The following is a 16,116-nucleotide window of genomic DNA, read 5'->3' as shown; positions in this document are numbered from 1 at the left end:
GCAGGCTACTATCAGGGAGCCTAATATGGGACTCAATCCCTGAACCCCAGCATCATGCCCTGAACCAAAAGCAGGGCTCAACCCTGAGCCATCCAGGCATCCTATCTGATCAGGGGTTTGATAGGGACTACATTGAACTTGTATTTCATTTTAGGAAATATAACCATCTTAATATTAAGTCTTCTGATCCATAAACATAGGATGTTTTAGCATTTGTTTAGATCTTTAATTTTCTTTCACCAGTATTTTGTAGTTTCTAGTGTATACATTTTACATGTCATGTGTTAAATTTATTCTTATTTATTTTATTCTTTTTGGTGGTATTGGTTTTTTTAAGATTTTATTTATTTATTCATGAGAGACACAGAGAGAGGCAAAGACATAGGCAGAGGGAGAAGCAGGCTCCCTGCAAGGAGCCCAGTGCAGGACTATCCCAGGACCCTGGGACCATGACCTGAGCCAAAGGCAGATGCTCAACCACTGAGCCACCCAGGTGCCCCATTTTTGGTGGTATTGTAAGTGGAATTTCCGTAATTATATTTTTGGATTGTTCCTTGCAAATGTTTAGAAAAATTGAGGTTGGTATATTAACTAATTTATTAATTCTAACAGTTTTTAAGTCAATATTTAAAGGATTTTTCCATATACAGGATTGTATTATTTGCAACTAGAGATGATTTTCTTTTTCCTTTCCAATGTGGATTACTTTTATTTCTTTCTCTTACCCAATTTCCCTGGTTAGAACCTCTAGTACAGTGTTGAAGTGGCAAGAGCAAACATCCTTTTCTTGTTCTTAATCTTGTGGGGAAAGTATCTGATCTTTCACCATTAGTATGATGTTGTAGTTTTTTTCATAATACTGTTTATCAAATTGAGGAAGTCCCCTTCTATTTCCAGAGTTTTAATTGGTTTTTTTAAAATCATGAATGGTGTTAGATATTGTCAAATGATTTCTCTGCATCTATTGAGATGATCATTTGGGTTTTTACAATTTTGTTTATCTGGTGCGCATTACTTTGAATTGCAGATGTTAAACCAGCCTTGCATACCTGGGATAAATCCCACTGGGTCATGATGTATAATTCTCTTTATATGTTGCTGGATTCTGTTCACCAGTATTTTGTTGAGGATTTGTGTATCCTTATTCATAAGACATAACTAGTTTTCAGTTTTGTTTTCTTTTAATATCTTTGTCTGGTTTTGATATGAGGCTAATACTGGCCTTGTTTAATGAGGTGGGAAGTATTCCTTTCCCTATTTTTTGATAGAGTTTGGGAATAATTGTTATGAGTTCTTTAAATGTTTGCCAGAATTCAGCAGTGAAGCCATCTGGACCTGGGTTTCTCTTAGGGGTAGTTATCATCATCATCATCATCATCAACAACAACATTATTAGAAAATATATTGAAACATAAAATTTATTAATATTTTGTCAGTAAAAAAGCAACCTATAGAATAGGAGAAAACATTTGCAAATCATGTCTTGTAAGGAGTTAATATTCATAATATATAAAAAACTACTGTAATTTAACAACAAACAGATAATCCTTTTCAAAAAAATGGGCAAAAGATTCAAATAGACTTTTCTCTAAAGATAATATACAAATGACCTACAAGCACATGAAAATATGCCCAACATCATTAATCATGAGAGAAATGCAAATCAAAACCACAATGAAATACAACCTCATACCTATTAGAATGGCTACTGTCAAAACAAAACAAAACAAAACACCAAAAAAACCCAGTAAATAAGAGGTTGGTGATGATGTGGAGAATTTGGAACATTTGTGCACGACTGACAGGAATGTAAAATGGTAACAGCCACTATGAAAAACAGTATGGCAGTTCCTCAAAAAATTAAAACTAGAATAAATATGATCCAACAATACTACTTCTGGGATATACCCAAAAGACTTGAAAGCGTGGTCTCAAAAGAGATATTTGTACAGCCATATTCATAGCCACATTATTCACGATAATGAAAAGGTAGAAACAAACCAAGTGTGTATTGGATACACATTATTCACAATAATGAAAAGGTAGAAACAATCCAAGTGTGGATGACTAGATAAACAAAATGTGGCATATACACACAATGGAACATTTTTCAGCTCTTGAAAAGAAGGAAATCTTGTCACATGCTACAACCCTGAAGACATTATATTAAGCGAAATAAGCCAGCACTAAAAAGATGAATACTGTATAATTCCATTTACTTCAAGTATCTAGTCAGACTCAAAGAGACAGAAAGTAGTAATGCTACTTACTGTGGGGGAAAGAGTGAATGGGGAGTTGTTGTTTAGTGGGTATAGAGTTTTAGTTTGCAAAATGAAATAGTTCTGGAGATCCATTAACACAACTGTGAACTATACACTTAAAATGGTTAAGATGGTAATTTTATGGTATGTGTGTGTGGGTTTTTTTTTTTTTTTGCCACAGCATGAGATGTTACATAGCCAAGTGCTAGCAGAGATTGGGTACTGAGTTTTGTTTTGTACCAAATCTTTCTGCTTTGTCTTTTGTTAAAAATGCTAATTTTAAAAAACTGGTAAGAAATAATGGGACAAGAAATTTAAAACTCTGTAATGATTTACTTACTAAGACAGATTTCTATCTAAAATCAGTGGACATTAAATTAAAAAAATTATGAGTATCTACCAGCTATTATGCCAATGATTAGGAAACACAGTTTTAGTCCCTTTCTTGAGGAGTTAATAGTCTAATGGTGAATACAGATACTAAAGACAAAAAAATTGAATGCACAGGAAATTGAGGGGAAAGTATTTCTGCGATTGATTTAAAAGATTTTATTTATTTATTCATGAGAGAGAGAGAGAGACAGACAGACAGACACAGGCAGAGGGAGAAGCAGCTCCATGCAGGGAGCCCAAGGTGGGACTCATCCTGGGTCTCCAGGATCACACTCTGGGCTGCAGGCGGCGCTAAACTGCGCCACCAGGGCTGCCCTATTTCTGTGATTTAAAAAGGGGTTGTTCTAATCCTCTGCCTTGAAATATTTCAGACAGTTCCTTAGTATGCCTTAACCATATTTTTCCAAATCAGTCTATTAATAGGAAAAAAGCCAAATTGGGAGGGGAGAGATAGGAAGAGAAAAAAGTTTTTACCATTTTGAGCACTTGTATGGCATTAAGTACACCCATAGTACTGTGCAACAGTCACCACCATTTTAAAATTTTACTTTTGCCGAGGAACAAGTCCATGAAGCTCTTATGTTGTCATAACCAGAAGTTCCTCTCCCTGCAAATTAAATTTTGATTTTTTTCACTGATCATTTCATAAACATTTTGATGTCACTACATATATGATGTTATGTATATTACTTTCAGCTCTACAACAGTCTGTCCAGTAAAATTGTAATTTACTTAACTATTTCTCCATTATTATATATCAAGATTATTCTATTGAATTTTTCACTGTTAATAGGTAGTCTACTGTAGGAACCTGATGATAGTAGATTTTTAAAATTTTCTTTGGGTTAAATTTCCATGTAAAATTAGAGACTTTAAGGTATACTATTTTTCTATTTGAGAATAATACAGTATATGTTATGAATACTATTTATGGTACTCCTATTTCTTTATCTAAATATTAAAGTTGAGGGACGCCTGGCTGGCTCAGTTGGAAGAGCATGCAACTTTTGATCTCGAGATTGTGAGTTCGATGCCCATGTTTTTTGTAGAAATTACTTAACTAATAAAACTTTAAAAATAAATACATAATAATGACAGTTATCAACAATATAAAGAATACATTTAGGTTTCCTTTCTAATAAAAGAGAACTTTTTATTATTTAAATCTTTTCTGCAGATAATTGTATAGTATTTGAATGATCAGAACCCTGTTTTTCATTTAACAGCTATTGAGATATAAGCCTATTTTTGATGAAGAAATATTTTCAAAAAGGTTATATTGTGGCCGTTTAAAAATTTGAAGTATAACTGACACACAGTACCCTGTTAGTTTCAAGTGTACATCATAGTGATTTGATATTATTATATATTATGAAATGACTTCCATGATGTCTAGTTACCATGTGTTCACTGCACAGTTATTACACTACTATTGACTATGTTCTTTATGTTGTACATTACATAACATGACTATTTGATAGCTGGAAGTTTGTACCTCTCAATTCTGTTCACTTTTTTTGCTCATCCCCTAGCCCCTTCCCACTCTGGTAACCAACAATTTGTTTCCTGTATCTATGAGTCTGTTTCTGTTTTTTTTTTGTTTGTTTGTTTGATTCCACATATGAGTAAAATCATATGATATTTGTCTTTCTCTGACTTATTTTGCTTAGCATAGTATCCTCTGGGTCCATCCATGTTGTCACCAAATGGCAAGATCTCATCCTCCTTTATGGCTGAGTAATATTCTAGTGTTTGTTTGTATGTGTGTGTGTATTTTCTTTTATCATTTTACTTTATTCTTTTAGGTTGCTTCCATATCTTAGCTATTGTAAATAATGCTGCAATGAACATAGGGGTGAATATATCTCATTGAATTGGTGTTTTCATTTTCCTTGGAAAAATACCCAGAAATGGAATGATGAATCATAGTGTAGTTCTATTTTAATTTTTTGAGGAACCTCCATAGTGGCCATACCAATTTTACATTCCCACTAACAGTGTGTAAGGATTCCCTTTTCTCAACATCTTTGCCAACACTTGTTATTTTTGTCCTTTTGATAATAGCCAGTCTAACCTGTGTGAAGTGATACCTTATTGTGATTTTGATTTGCACTTTACTGATGCCTAGTAATGTGCATCTTTTCATGTGCCTGCTGGCCATCTTTATGTCATCTTTGAAAAAAATGTCTGTTCAAGTCTTCTACCCATTTTTAAATCATTTTGTTTGGGTTTTTTGATATTAAGTTGTATAAGTTCTTTATATATTTTTGGAATTGAACTCCTTATTGGGTTTATGATTTGCAAATATCTTCTCCCATTCAGTAGATTGCCATTTCGTTTGTTGATGGTTTTCTTCACTGTGCAAAAACAAAAACTTTTTTGTCTGATGGTATCCTAAGTATACTTGGAATATAGTGCTGTTGTTTTTAATTTTAATTTTCTAGTTCTGTTGATAATATTGATAATGTTTTCTATTGTACTCATTTTAAATATATTTTTAGGAAATAAAACTCTAATAGCATCCTGTGCAAATTATAAGCAGATGGTATCTTTTAGACAGGTACATTGGTTGCTTAAGTCACTATAGTAAGTGAAAAGGAGCATTTGCTCTTTATTTGATACTATTCCACATTGTCATTGATTTACTAGGATATTTACCTAGTAAAAAAAGTAGAATTACTTTTTTCCCCCCAAGCAAAATCTTACGTGGAATATTAGTACATTGGGTCTGGATTGTTAAAGAAGTGAAGAGTTCTCTCCTCCTTCCCTAAGTGGGATTAAGAGTCACCACTAAGCCACTGCCTCATTAGCACACCTCAAATTAGCTATTTACAAAACCCATAAAGTATTCCAGGGTTCATTTTATTTTGTAAGTATAGCGTACCTACCATGTACAAGGCACAACCTAGGTGCTAAGAATAAAGAAATTTAAAAAAAAGAGAACATATCCCTAACCTCCTAAAGGCTACATTTTTGTTAGGGAATACCAATAAGAAACAAATACATAGTTTAAAAATGCAATGGAGCAATAATGAAATACTCTAACAGTGATAGGGAGTTTTGGGGGACAGTATATAAATTGATCAGGCAAGGCTTTACTGATGTCCAGCACAGAACTAGACTTGTGGTAGGTCCATAGTAAATATTTACTGAAGTGGCAGGGTAATACATTGCACTTATCTGGATATTCTTTCCATATAGAATTATGCTGTGGTGATGCATTTTTATGTGCCCATTACATTTAAGTGCTTGGTATATACTGGCACTTTTTAATCTTTATCATTACCCCCCTTCTTTGTTTCTAAGGCCTCTCCTTATTGATGTATCTTTAGCATATATGTATATGGGTAGTGTGTATTTGTATTCCTTGCTTTGACTATGGGTAAGTATAATGTTGGCTTAAATGGGAATTTCTGTTATTTGTTATTAGTTTTATTGGTTCAACTCTATGTTCTGGCAGTACTTTATTATCTGAAAGACAAAGTACCAGAAAAGTTATATCATTTTATTCTACTACCATGAATAAATAGAAAATGCCCATTTTACTATATACCTGTAATACTGGAATTGCCTTTTCCCCATATTTAGTGGATAAAAACAATTGTTATTGTAATTTGTATATTTCTGAAAACTGGCAAGATTGAATATTTTCCCACATGGTTGTTAGTTTATATTTCATTTAATAAATTATCTTCAACAAGCATTCGTTTTAACTACTAATCAGTTTATCTTTTGTATCACTGCTAGTACTACTACTGCTGCTGCTGCTGCTACTGTTACTACTGTGTACTGTACACTGAACTAGGTTCAAGAGGTATTACAGGAAATCATATGAGATGATCACATATAAATGTGCCATAGTAGAGATAGACATAATTTGATATGGGATTTATGGTGATTATATTAAGTATCCAATGAGCTTAATTACTGTGACAGATACTATTCTAAGGGTTTTTTTTATCAACTCATTTAAAAAACAGTAACCCTATGCAGTAGATGCTCAGCTATCTCCATTTTTAAACATAAACACATTTTCACATTTTCTAAATGAAAATGCTAGTAAATGGTGAGCCTGGGATTTTAAAAAAATTGATATCTCTGATGACTAACCTGTACTGACTTTATCACTTTTTATATGTTAGATTCACAGAAGTGGTAGTGCAGATTATTCATTTGTGTTATCAGAGAAAGGTATGTTGAAATACTTTAAAAATATTAATATATTTAATTTTTATGATTAGCATGTTAAATTTAATAATTACCCTGTTCAGGTGAACAATTTAGAAATTTGACTCCAGCCCCTTTTTCATCCATCTATTTCAAATTCTTTTTTTCCTTAGCTGCATATGCCTTTTTTTTTCCAATTGAAAGAAATAAAACTTCTAAATAAATAGACTTTCTTACCAATTACAAAATTTTCAGCAAGGGAATTCCAGATTTTCAGTGTAAGTAAAGATATGGATAAGTAATAAACATGTTGAAAGCACCTTTTAAACTAAGTACTAAATTTAAGTAAAAAGTTTGCTGAAAGGGATGCTTTGGTGGCTCAGTGGTTGAGTGTCTGCCTTTGGCTCAGTGCATGATCCTGGAGTTCCTGGGATCTAGTCCCACACTGGGCTTCCTGCAAGGAGCCTGCTTCTTCCCCCTGCCTGTGTCTCTGCCTCTCTGTGTGTGTGTCTTTCATGAATAAATAAATGAAATCTTTAAAAAAAAAACAAACAAACCTAGAATCCATTAAAAAAAAAAAAGTTTAGGGGAACCTGGGTGGCTCAGTGGTTTTGCGCCACCTTCAACCCAGGGTGTGATCCTGGGGACCCAGGATCGAGTCCCACATCCGGCTCTCTGCGTGGAGCCTGCTTCTCCCTCTGCCTGTGTCTCTACCTCATTCTCTCTCCATGTCACTCATGAATGAATGAATAAAATTTAAAAAAAAGTTTGCTGAAAGACATAAATCTCAGTTTTGTCGATTTGTTTTTATGTTAAGATTCTAGAATGTGACTCTGAAGGGGAAATTAGTAGTAGTATGTTTATAGGTAAAGAATTGGAATGGAAATCATGTATAATAAAGTATGAAAATATTATAGTACTTAATTTGGTATTTTAGTTTTAATGTAAGTCTTAGGTAAATTTTCACCTCACAGTCCAAAAGTTGATCAATATCAACTTGTTAAAAAGGAAGGAAACCTGGCCATTTACAGATTTAATCAAAAGCAAGCCTCATGAACATAATGCAGTTTAACCATTTTCTTTTGACAGTTTTAAAGGATTCTAATCAAGGAAATCTTTTAAGAAATTCACATGTAGATGAAATAATTTTTAAAAGTACCTTTGCTATTCAGTATCTATTGGAAATAATCTGTAGTGAATTAATTTGTAATATAGTGAATTATACTTTGATTTAAAAAATTATATTTTGCTATGCAAATAAAATACATATAACCAGATTTTAAATGGTGAGCAGGGAAGAAAATCTGTTATTACTAGCAGAACAATATATACCAAATCTCTCGTTCCTTTTGTTGTTAAATTTTCAGGTGAAGGGAAGTGGCTGCGAAACATTGACTATTACCGTTTAGATGGTTCTACTACTGCACAATCAAGGAAAAAATGGGCTGAAGAATTTAATGATGAAACTAATGTGAGGTAGGAAACTTTTGGTTTGTATAGATAATTTTTTAAAAATAATTGTAAATCTGAGACTCCTGGGTGGCTCAGTTGGTTAAGTGGCCCGCTCTTGATTTCTGCTCACAACATGATCTCAGAGTGGTAAGATGGAACCCCACATTGGGCTCTGTGCTCAGCTCAGAGTCTGTTTGTCTCTCTGCCCCCCGCCCCCATTTCACACTCTCTCACAGTCTCTTTCTCTCAAATAAATAAATAAAATATTTTTTAAATCCCCCCAAAATATTTAAATCTACATATAGTAAAATTCAGTCATTATAGTGTGTATTTTTACAATTTTTGACATGCAAAATAGTCAAGATATAAAATGGTTTCATCACATCTCAAGAAATTCACTCATGGAATCATAGAGTTGGAGCCTTTTGAGTCTCACTTCTTTCACATTACAAAATATTTGAGATTTACTCATTTTATTGCATATGTCAGTAGTTTCTTTTTATTGTTGAGTAGTACTCCATTGTATGGGTGTATTACAGTTTGTTTAGGCATATCCACTTGAGAGATATTTGAGTTGTTTCCAGATTTTGGAATTAAAATTGAAGCTCCAAACATTCATGTGTCAATTTTTGTGTGACCTATTGATATTTCTAGGAGTGCAATTGCTGGGTTGTATGGTAAGTTTGTGTTTAGCTTTGTAAGAAACTGCCAATTAGTTTTCCAAAGAAGTACAATTTTGCATTCCCATCAGCAGTGTATGAGAGTTCCAGTTGTTCTGCATCCTTTTCAGTGCTTGATATTATTGTGGGTTTTTTTTTCCCCATTCTAATAGCTATGTAATTGTATTTCATGTGATTTTAGTTTGCATTTCACCAATAATTGATACTGAGCATCTTTTCATGTGCTTATTGGCCATTTTTATATCATCTTTGGTGACAAATCTGATAGAGGCTTTCAGAATTGACAAAATATTCCTGATCTCTTTATCTTCTGCAGAAATTTGAATCTTATACTTTAAACCACTGTAGGCATGGCGTGTGTTATATATGTGTTGTTGATGCTGCTTTTTTTTAATTTTTTTTAATTTATTTATGATAGGCACACAGTGAGAGAGAGAGAGAGAGAGAGAGAGAGAGAGGCAGAGACACAGGCAGAGGGAGAAGCAGGCTCCATGCACCGGGAGCCTGATGTGGGATTCGATCCCGGGTCTCCAGGATTGCGCCCTGGGCCAAAGGCAGGTGCCAAGCCGCTGCGCCACCCAGGGATCCCTGATGCTGCTTTTAACTGTTAGCAATTAACAGGCTTGAACTGCATTTGGAAGAGAATATATATATATATACATTCATATAAACATATGCACACACCCATACATATGAAAGCATGGTCTTTAAAAAAACATTTTCTTAGTTTAATGACAAGAAGGCCAGAGTATGCCTTAGTAAATCTTTTAAAGCCTAAAAGATACCATGCTGTGTATGTAAAACATGTTTTAATTCTAGCAGAGTCCTGAGTTACACTTAGGGTTAATGCTAGAGAAATTCCAGGTAGACCATAGGAAGAATATATTCTATTAGGTATTTAAAATCCATATAGTCTGGGAGATCTTACAAAGGAATGGTTGAGTACAGTTAGGTTATACAAGCATATGATTAAATAACTGTTTAAAGAGTAAGTACATTTTTGTGTTCTGTTTGCCATGTTCCTAAAAATTATTTCTACATGAAGTAATTTTATTTTGTAATCCTCATGTAGTCTGTCAAACAAACTAAACCTTCAACTTACGCAGTTTCCTGAATTTGTAAATATCACAGAAACATGCCATTCATATTTGATGACCATTGGGGAACAACATTGAGATTTGGATGCTGTACTGTCATCTTGGTATACTTACTAGCATATTAACTGCCCTAAATATATGACTAAAAGTATCTGATTCAAATTCATCTTCTCCCTCTCCTTCCCCCCATGTATGTATGTGTATATGTATATATATTTGTGTATATATATGTGTGTGTATGTGTGTATATATACGTATATATTAGAAGAGTTACTCTTGAGTAGCTAAACCTGTCGAGATTAAGTCCACAAATGTTAGAGATTATATTTGTCTATCTATCTTCTGTTTTCTCATGACTCAGTAATTTTCAGAAAACATAATAAATATTATTACGGTAAAGTAGTTGGAAAGACACATTAAGATAAACTTTAAGATAATGACCATTTCTAATGCTGTCTTGTGAGACCAGGGAGCAGGTTTCAATAGTCTTGGGTCCCTAGTTATCTTTAATACTGTTCTTTTTAACTTTTTATTTAGAAATAGTTATAGATTCACAGGAACTTGTAGAGATAGGCAGTGAGGTCCTGTGAACACTTCATGTAATTTTCCTTTACATACCTATAATTTCAAAAGCAAGAAATTGACACTAGTTCAAAGTATATATCTATGCCTTTTTTTATCACATATATAGATATTCTTGTAACAACCCCTGAAATCAGGTATATAAACCATCACCACGGAGATTGCTTTCCTACTACCCTTATATAGTTTACACTTCTTTCCACTGAGTTCACCACTATCCCTAACTTCTGGCAATAACTAATTTGTTTTCCATGTTTATAATTTTTCACATCAAGACTGATATAAATGACATCCTACTATGTGTGATCTTTTGAGATTTTTTTTTCATTCAGTATAATGCCCTTTAGTTCCATTCAAATTGTCCTGTATATCAATAGTTCATTCCTTTTTATTACAGAGTAGTATTCATGGTATGGATGTATGGATTTGTTTAAGGCAACCTGTACATCTATTACAGAGCATTTTGGTTGTTTCGAGGTTTGGCTCTTACAAATAAAGCTGCTGTAGCTGGAGAGTACCTAGATGGCTTAGTCGGTTAAACATCTGGCTCTTGAGTTTTGCTCAGGTCATGATCTCAGGGTCCTGGGATTAAGTCCCATGTTGGGCTCCCCACTCAGCAAGGAGTCAGCTTGTCTTCCTCTCATTCTGTCCTTCCCTGCCTGCTCTCTTTCTCTCTCTCAAATAAATAAATCTTAAAAAAAAAGCTACTGTGAATGTTGTGTGTACAGATTTAGTGTAGACTTGAAATTTCATTTCTCTAGTATAAATGCCCAGTTTATAATAGCTAGATTTGCAATAGGTAAGTAACTTGTTTAAGAAACTGCCAAGCTGTTTTCCAGAGTAGCTGTACCTTTCTGCATTCCCACCAATAAAGTGTGAAAGATTAAGTTTTTCTGCATCCTCACCAGCATTTGGTATTATTTCTATTTTTTTTTATCTTGGCTGTTCTGATGGGTGTGTGGTGGTATCTCATTCTGTCTTAAATTTGCATTTCCCTGATAGCTGGTTATGTTGAACAGTCTTTTCATAAGTTTATCTGATATCTGTATATCCTCCTTAGTGAAATGTTTGTGTCTTTTGCCCATTTTGTTCAGTTTTCAAAATTTTTTTTTCTACAAAGTTGGAGTTTATTTTTTTAATTTTTTATTTAAATTCAATTTGCCAACATACAGTATAACACCCAGTGCTCGTCCCATCAAGTGTCCTCCTTAGTGCCTGTCACCCAGTCATCCCATCCCCATCCCCCCATCCTCCTCCTGTTCTGCAACCCTTTGTTTTCCCAGAGTTACGAGTCTCTCATGGTTTGTCTTCCTCTAATTTTTCCCCACTGAAAATTCTTCATATGAGTTAGATATGAGTCATTTGTCTGATAAGTGGTCTGCCAGTATTTTCTGCCAGTCTACAGCATGTCTTTTCATCCCCTTCACAAGGTTGTTCACAGAGCAAAAGTTTTTAGTTTTGATCAAGTCTACTTTGTTAATTTTTTATATCCTGTTTTTGGTGTCAAGTCTGTGAATTCTTCCACAAGCCCTAGGTCATACAGATTTTCTCTTGTGTTCTGGTTTTATAGTTTTACATTTTACAATTTATATTTTATGTTTAAGTCTGAGGTGCATTTTGAGGTATTCTTCTAGAAAATGTGAGATTTAGGTCAAATTCATTTTTTCTCTTTCTCTTTTTTATGTCCATGCATATCCAGTTGCTCTAGCATCATTTGTTAAAAAAAGCCATCCTTTCTCAACCAAATTGCTTTTGCACTTTTGTGAGAAATCAGTTGGCTATACTCGGATGGGATTATTTCTTGGTTCACTGTTCTATTCCATTGGTCTGTATGTATGTCATTCTGCCATTGCCACATAGTCTTGAATATTGTAGCTGTAGATTAAGCTTTAGTGACAGATTGAATGACATCTCCTACTTTATTCTACTTTTTCCAAATTGTTTTAGCTAGTCTAATATCTTTGCTTTCATATATAAATTTTAGAACATTCATATATCTGCAAATGTCTTGCAAGGCTTGTAATAGGAATTGCATTAAATATCTTAGCATTGCGGGGGGATTGATATTTTTAGTATATTGAACTTTCTGTGAACATATTTTTTTCTATTTATGTGGATCTTTTATTTCTTTCCTCAGTGTTTATAATTTTCAGCACATAAGTCCTATATTTGTTTTGTTAAGTTTACAGTTAGATTTTTTAATTTTCTGAATGACTATATATGATGTCATGTTTTTAATTTGGGGTTTTGCATGTTCATTGCTAGTATGAAGAGATGCAATTGACTTTTGTGTTGATCTTGTTACCTGAGATCGTGCTGAACTCACTTACTTGTTCTAGGAGTTTATTTTGTAGATTTTTTGAGATTTTTCTACTAGACCATTATGTCATCTGCAAGTAAGGATAGTTTTACTTTTTCTACCTTTCTGATCTGTATGCTGTTTATTTCCTTTCTTGTCATACTGCACTGGCTACAACTTCAATAATATGTTAAGTAGCCATGATGAGAGTGAACATTCTTGCATTCTTCATATTAAGAGCTTTCAATGTTGATTAACTATGTTAGCTGTATAACTTTTTTAGATATTCTTTATCAAGTTGAGGAATTTCCCTTCTGTTTCTAGTTTGCTGAGAGTTTTTATTTGAATGGGTATTTAATTTTGTCAGATGCTTTTTCTTTCTCATTTGATATTGATGTTTTCTTCTATAGTCTGTTATATGGTATATAAATTGATTTTCAAATATTGAACCAGCTTTGCATCCCTGGAATAAACCCCATTTGGACATGGTATATAATTATTTTTGTATACTAAAGGTTCTATTTGCTGATATTTTGCTGAGGGATGTTTATGAGATATTGGTCTGTATCCAGTTTTTTTTTTTTGTACTGTATCTGATTTTGGTATCAGGATAGTATTGGCTTCATAAAAGGAGTTGAAGTGTTTTTCCTTGTATTTTCTAAAAGAGACATAGAATTTGTGTTGATTAATCTTAAATTTTTGGTAGAATTTATCAGTGACATTTCCTAGCTTTGAATATTTTTTGGAAAATTTTTAAATCATTAATTCAATTTCCTTAATAGTTATAGGATCATTCAAATTATTTCATGTTTAATGAGTTGTGAAGTTTGTGCTTTTTGAGGAATTGTTTCAACTAAATTTCAAATTTATGTATAGAATTGTTCATAACATTCCCTTATTATTGTTTTTATATCTGCAGGGTCTTTTTTTCTTTCATTGTGATGGCCTTTCTTTCATTGATACCATTGGTAATTTATGTATTTGCTTGTTTGACATAAATTTGCTAGAGGTTTGTCAATTTTATTGGTCTTCAAAGAACCAGTGTTTTGGTTTACTGATTTTTCTGGTTTTTTTTTTCCTGCTTTCAGTTTCATCTTGCTTTGACTTTATTTTGCTCATCTTTTTTTACTTTGTTAAGGTAGAACTTTGGATTACAAATTTAAGACTTACCCTTTTTTCTAATGTAAATATTAAGTACTGTAAATTTCCCTCTCACCATTGCTTTAGCTGGGCCTTATATTGACATGTTGTATTTTCATTTCCATTCAATTTATTGTTATTGTTTTCTTGGCGACTTCCTTTTTGACTCATAGCTAGAAAGTATATTAATTTCCAGATATTTGAAGATTTGCATTATTTTGTTGTTACTCCAGTTTGATTCAGTTCTGTGCAGAGAACATGTTCTGTATGATTTTAGTTCCTTTAAATTTGTTGTTTTGTTGTATGGCTGAAGATATGGTATATCTTGGTATATTGTATATTAGCCCTTGAGAAGAATGTGTATTTTGCTGTTGTTGGGTGTTGTATTCTGTAAATATTGATCTGATCTTCTTTGATGGGGTTATGTTCTTCTTTATCCTTGCTGATTTTTGTCTAATTGGGTTATCGATTTTTGAGAGAGGGGGGTTGAAGCCTCCAACTATAATTGTGTATTTTTCTGTTTCTCCTTTCAGTTTTGCTTAAATTTTCAACTTGTTGTTTGGTGTGTACACATTTAGGGTTGCCGTGTTCCTCTCTATCCCTTGTTATTTTGTTTGCTCTGAGACCTACCTTATCTAATATTAATATAATCACTCCTACTTTATTTTGATTGCTGTTTATATGGTGTATCCTTTTTAATCTTTTTACTTTCAACCCACCTATTTCATTATATTTGAAGTGAGCTTCCTGTAGACAGCATATGTTTGAGTCATGTTTGTTTGCTTGTTTGTTTTACCTATTCTTTTGGTCTCTCTCTTTTTTTTTTTTAATTTTTATTTTATTTATTTATTTATGATAGTCACAGCGAGGAGAGAGAGAGAGAGAGAGAGAGAGAGAGGCAGAGACACAGGCAGAGGGAGAAGCAGGCTCCATGCACCGGGAGCCTGACGTGGGATTCGATCCCGGGTCTCCAGGATCGCGCCCTGGGCCAAAGGCAGGCGCCAAACTGCTGCGCCACCCAGGGATCCCGGTCTCTCTCTTTTTTAAAAATTTTATTTAAATTCAATTTGCCAACATATGGTATAACACCCAGTGCTCATCTCATCATGTGCCCTCCTTAATGCCCTCACCCAGTTACCCTGTACCCCCCACCTCCCCTTCTGCAACCATTTGTTTGTTTCCCAGAGTTAGGAATCTCTCATGGCTTGTCTTCCTCTCTAATTTTTCTCCACTTAATTTACCCCCTTCCTTTATGGTCCCTTTCACTATTTCTTATATTCCACATATGAGTGAAGCCATATGATAATTGTCTTTCTCCAATTGACTTATTTCACTCAGCAAAATACCCTCCAGTTCCATCCATGTCAGTGTAAATGGTAGGTATTCATCTTTTCTGATGGCTGACTAATATTTCATTGTGTATATATATGTTGGTCTCAGCTAAATGGTGTATATAAATCACTTAAATCTTTAATTGAAATATTGACAAAAAACATTATGTTAGTTTCAGGTATACAGCTATTTACAATTAATATAAGGCTTCAGGCTGCCATTTTATTTTTTGTTCAATTTATTCTCTTTCTTTTTTTCTGATTTCTTATTCTACCCTTCCTATGGGTTACTTTTACCTTTTATGAAATTGTATTTTTATTCATCTATAGTATTCTTTAGTACACTAAGTATCTTTGTGTAACTTTCATAGTGGTTGCTTTAAGTATTATATTATAGGGACATAATTTATCATAGTCTACTAATGTCATCAGTTTACCATTTTGATTGAAATGTAGAAATGTTATGCCCTTACATTTCTTTCTCTTCCCCATTTATAATTGTCTTAAGTATTTTCTCTACATAAATAGATTACCACATCTGAGAGTGTAATAATTTTTCTTCAATTATTAAACATAATTTAGAAAAATTAGAAGGAAAATCTATTTTATTCACTCAGTTTTCTTTTTATTGTTTCTTCCTAATGTGTCAGTGTTCCTTCCTAATGTTTCAGTATTTCTTCTTTATCATTTCCATTCTCTCTACAGAGAAATTTC

General features: G+C 33.3%; 1 protein-coding gene across 4 annotated transcripts in view; it reads left to right on the top strand.

The window, feature by feature from the left end:
* ATRX (ATRX chromatin remodeler) overlaps window positions 1–16,116 on the top strand; it is a 304,453-nt gene that overhangs the window by 238,720 nt on the left and 49,617 nt on the right. For all 4 annotated transcript variants that reach the window (XM_055337613.1, XM_055337612.1, XM_055337611.1 and 1 more), the window contains one exon: window positions 8,189–8,297. In XM_055337613.1, coding sequence (XP_055193588.1) covers window positions 8,189–8,297 — 109 coding nt within the window. The remainder of the gene's footprint in view (window positions 1–8,188; window positions 8,298–16,116) is intronic.

Source organism: Nyctereutes procyonoides, unplaced genomic scaffold, assembly GCF_905146905.1.
Source record: "Nyctereutes procyonoides isolate TBG_1078 unplaced genomic scaffold, NYPRO_anot_genome, whole genome shotgun sequence".
NCBI lineage: Eukaryota > Metazoa > Chordata > Mammalia > Carnivora > Canidae > Nyctereutes > Nyctereutes procyonoides.
The sequence above is the reverse complement of the archived record's forward strand: the minus strand, read 5'-3'. Positions and strand labels throughout refer to the sequence as shown.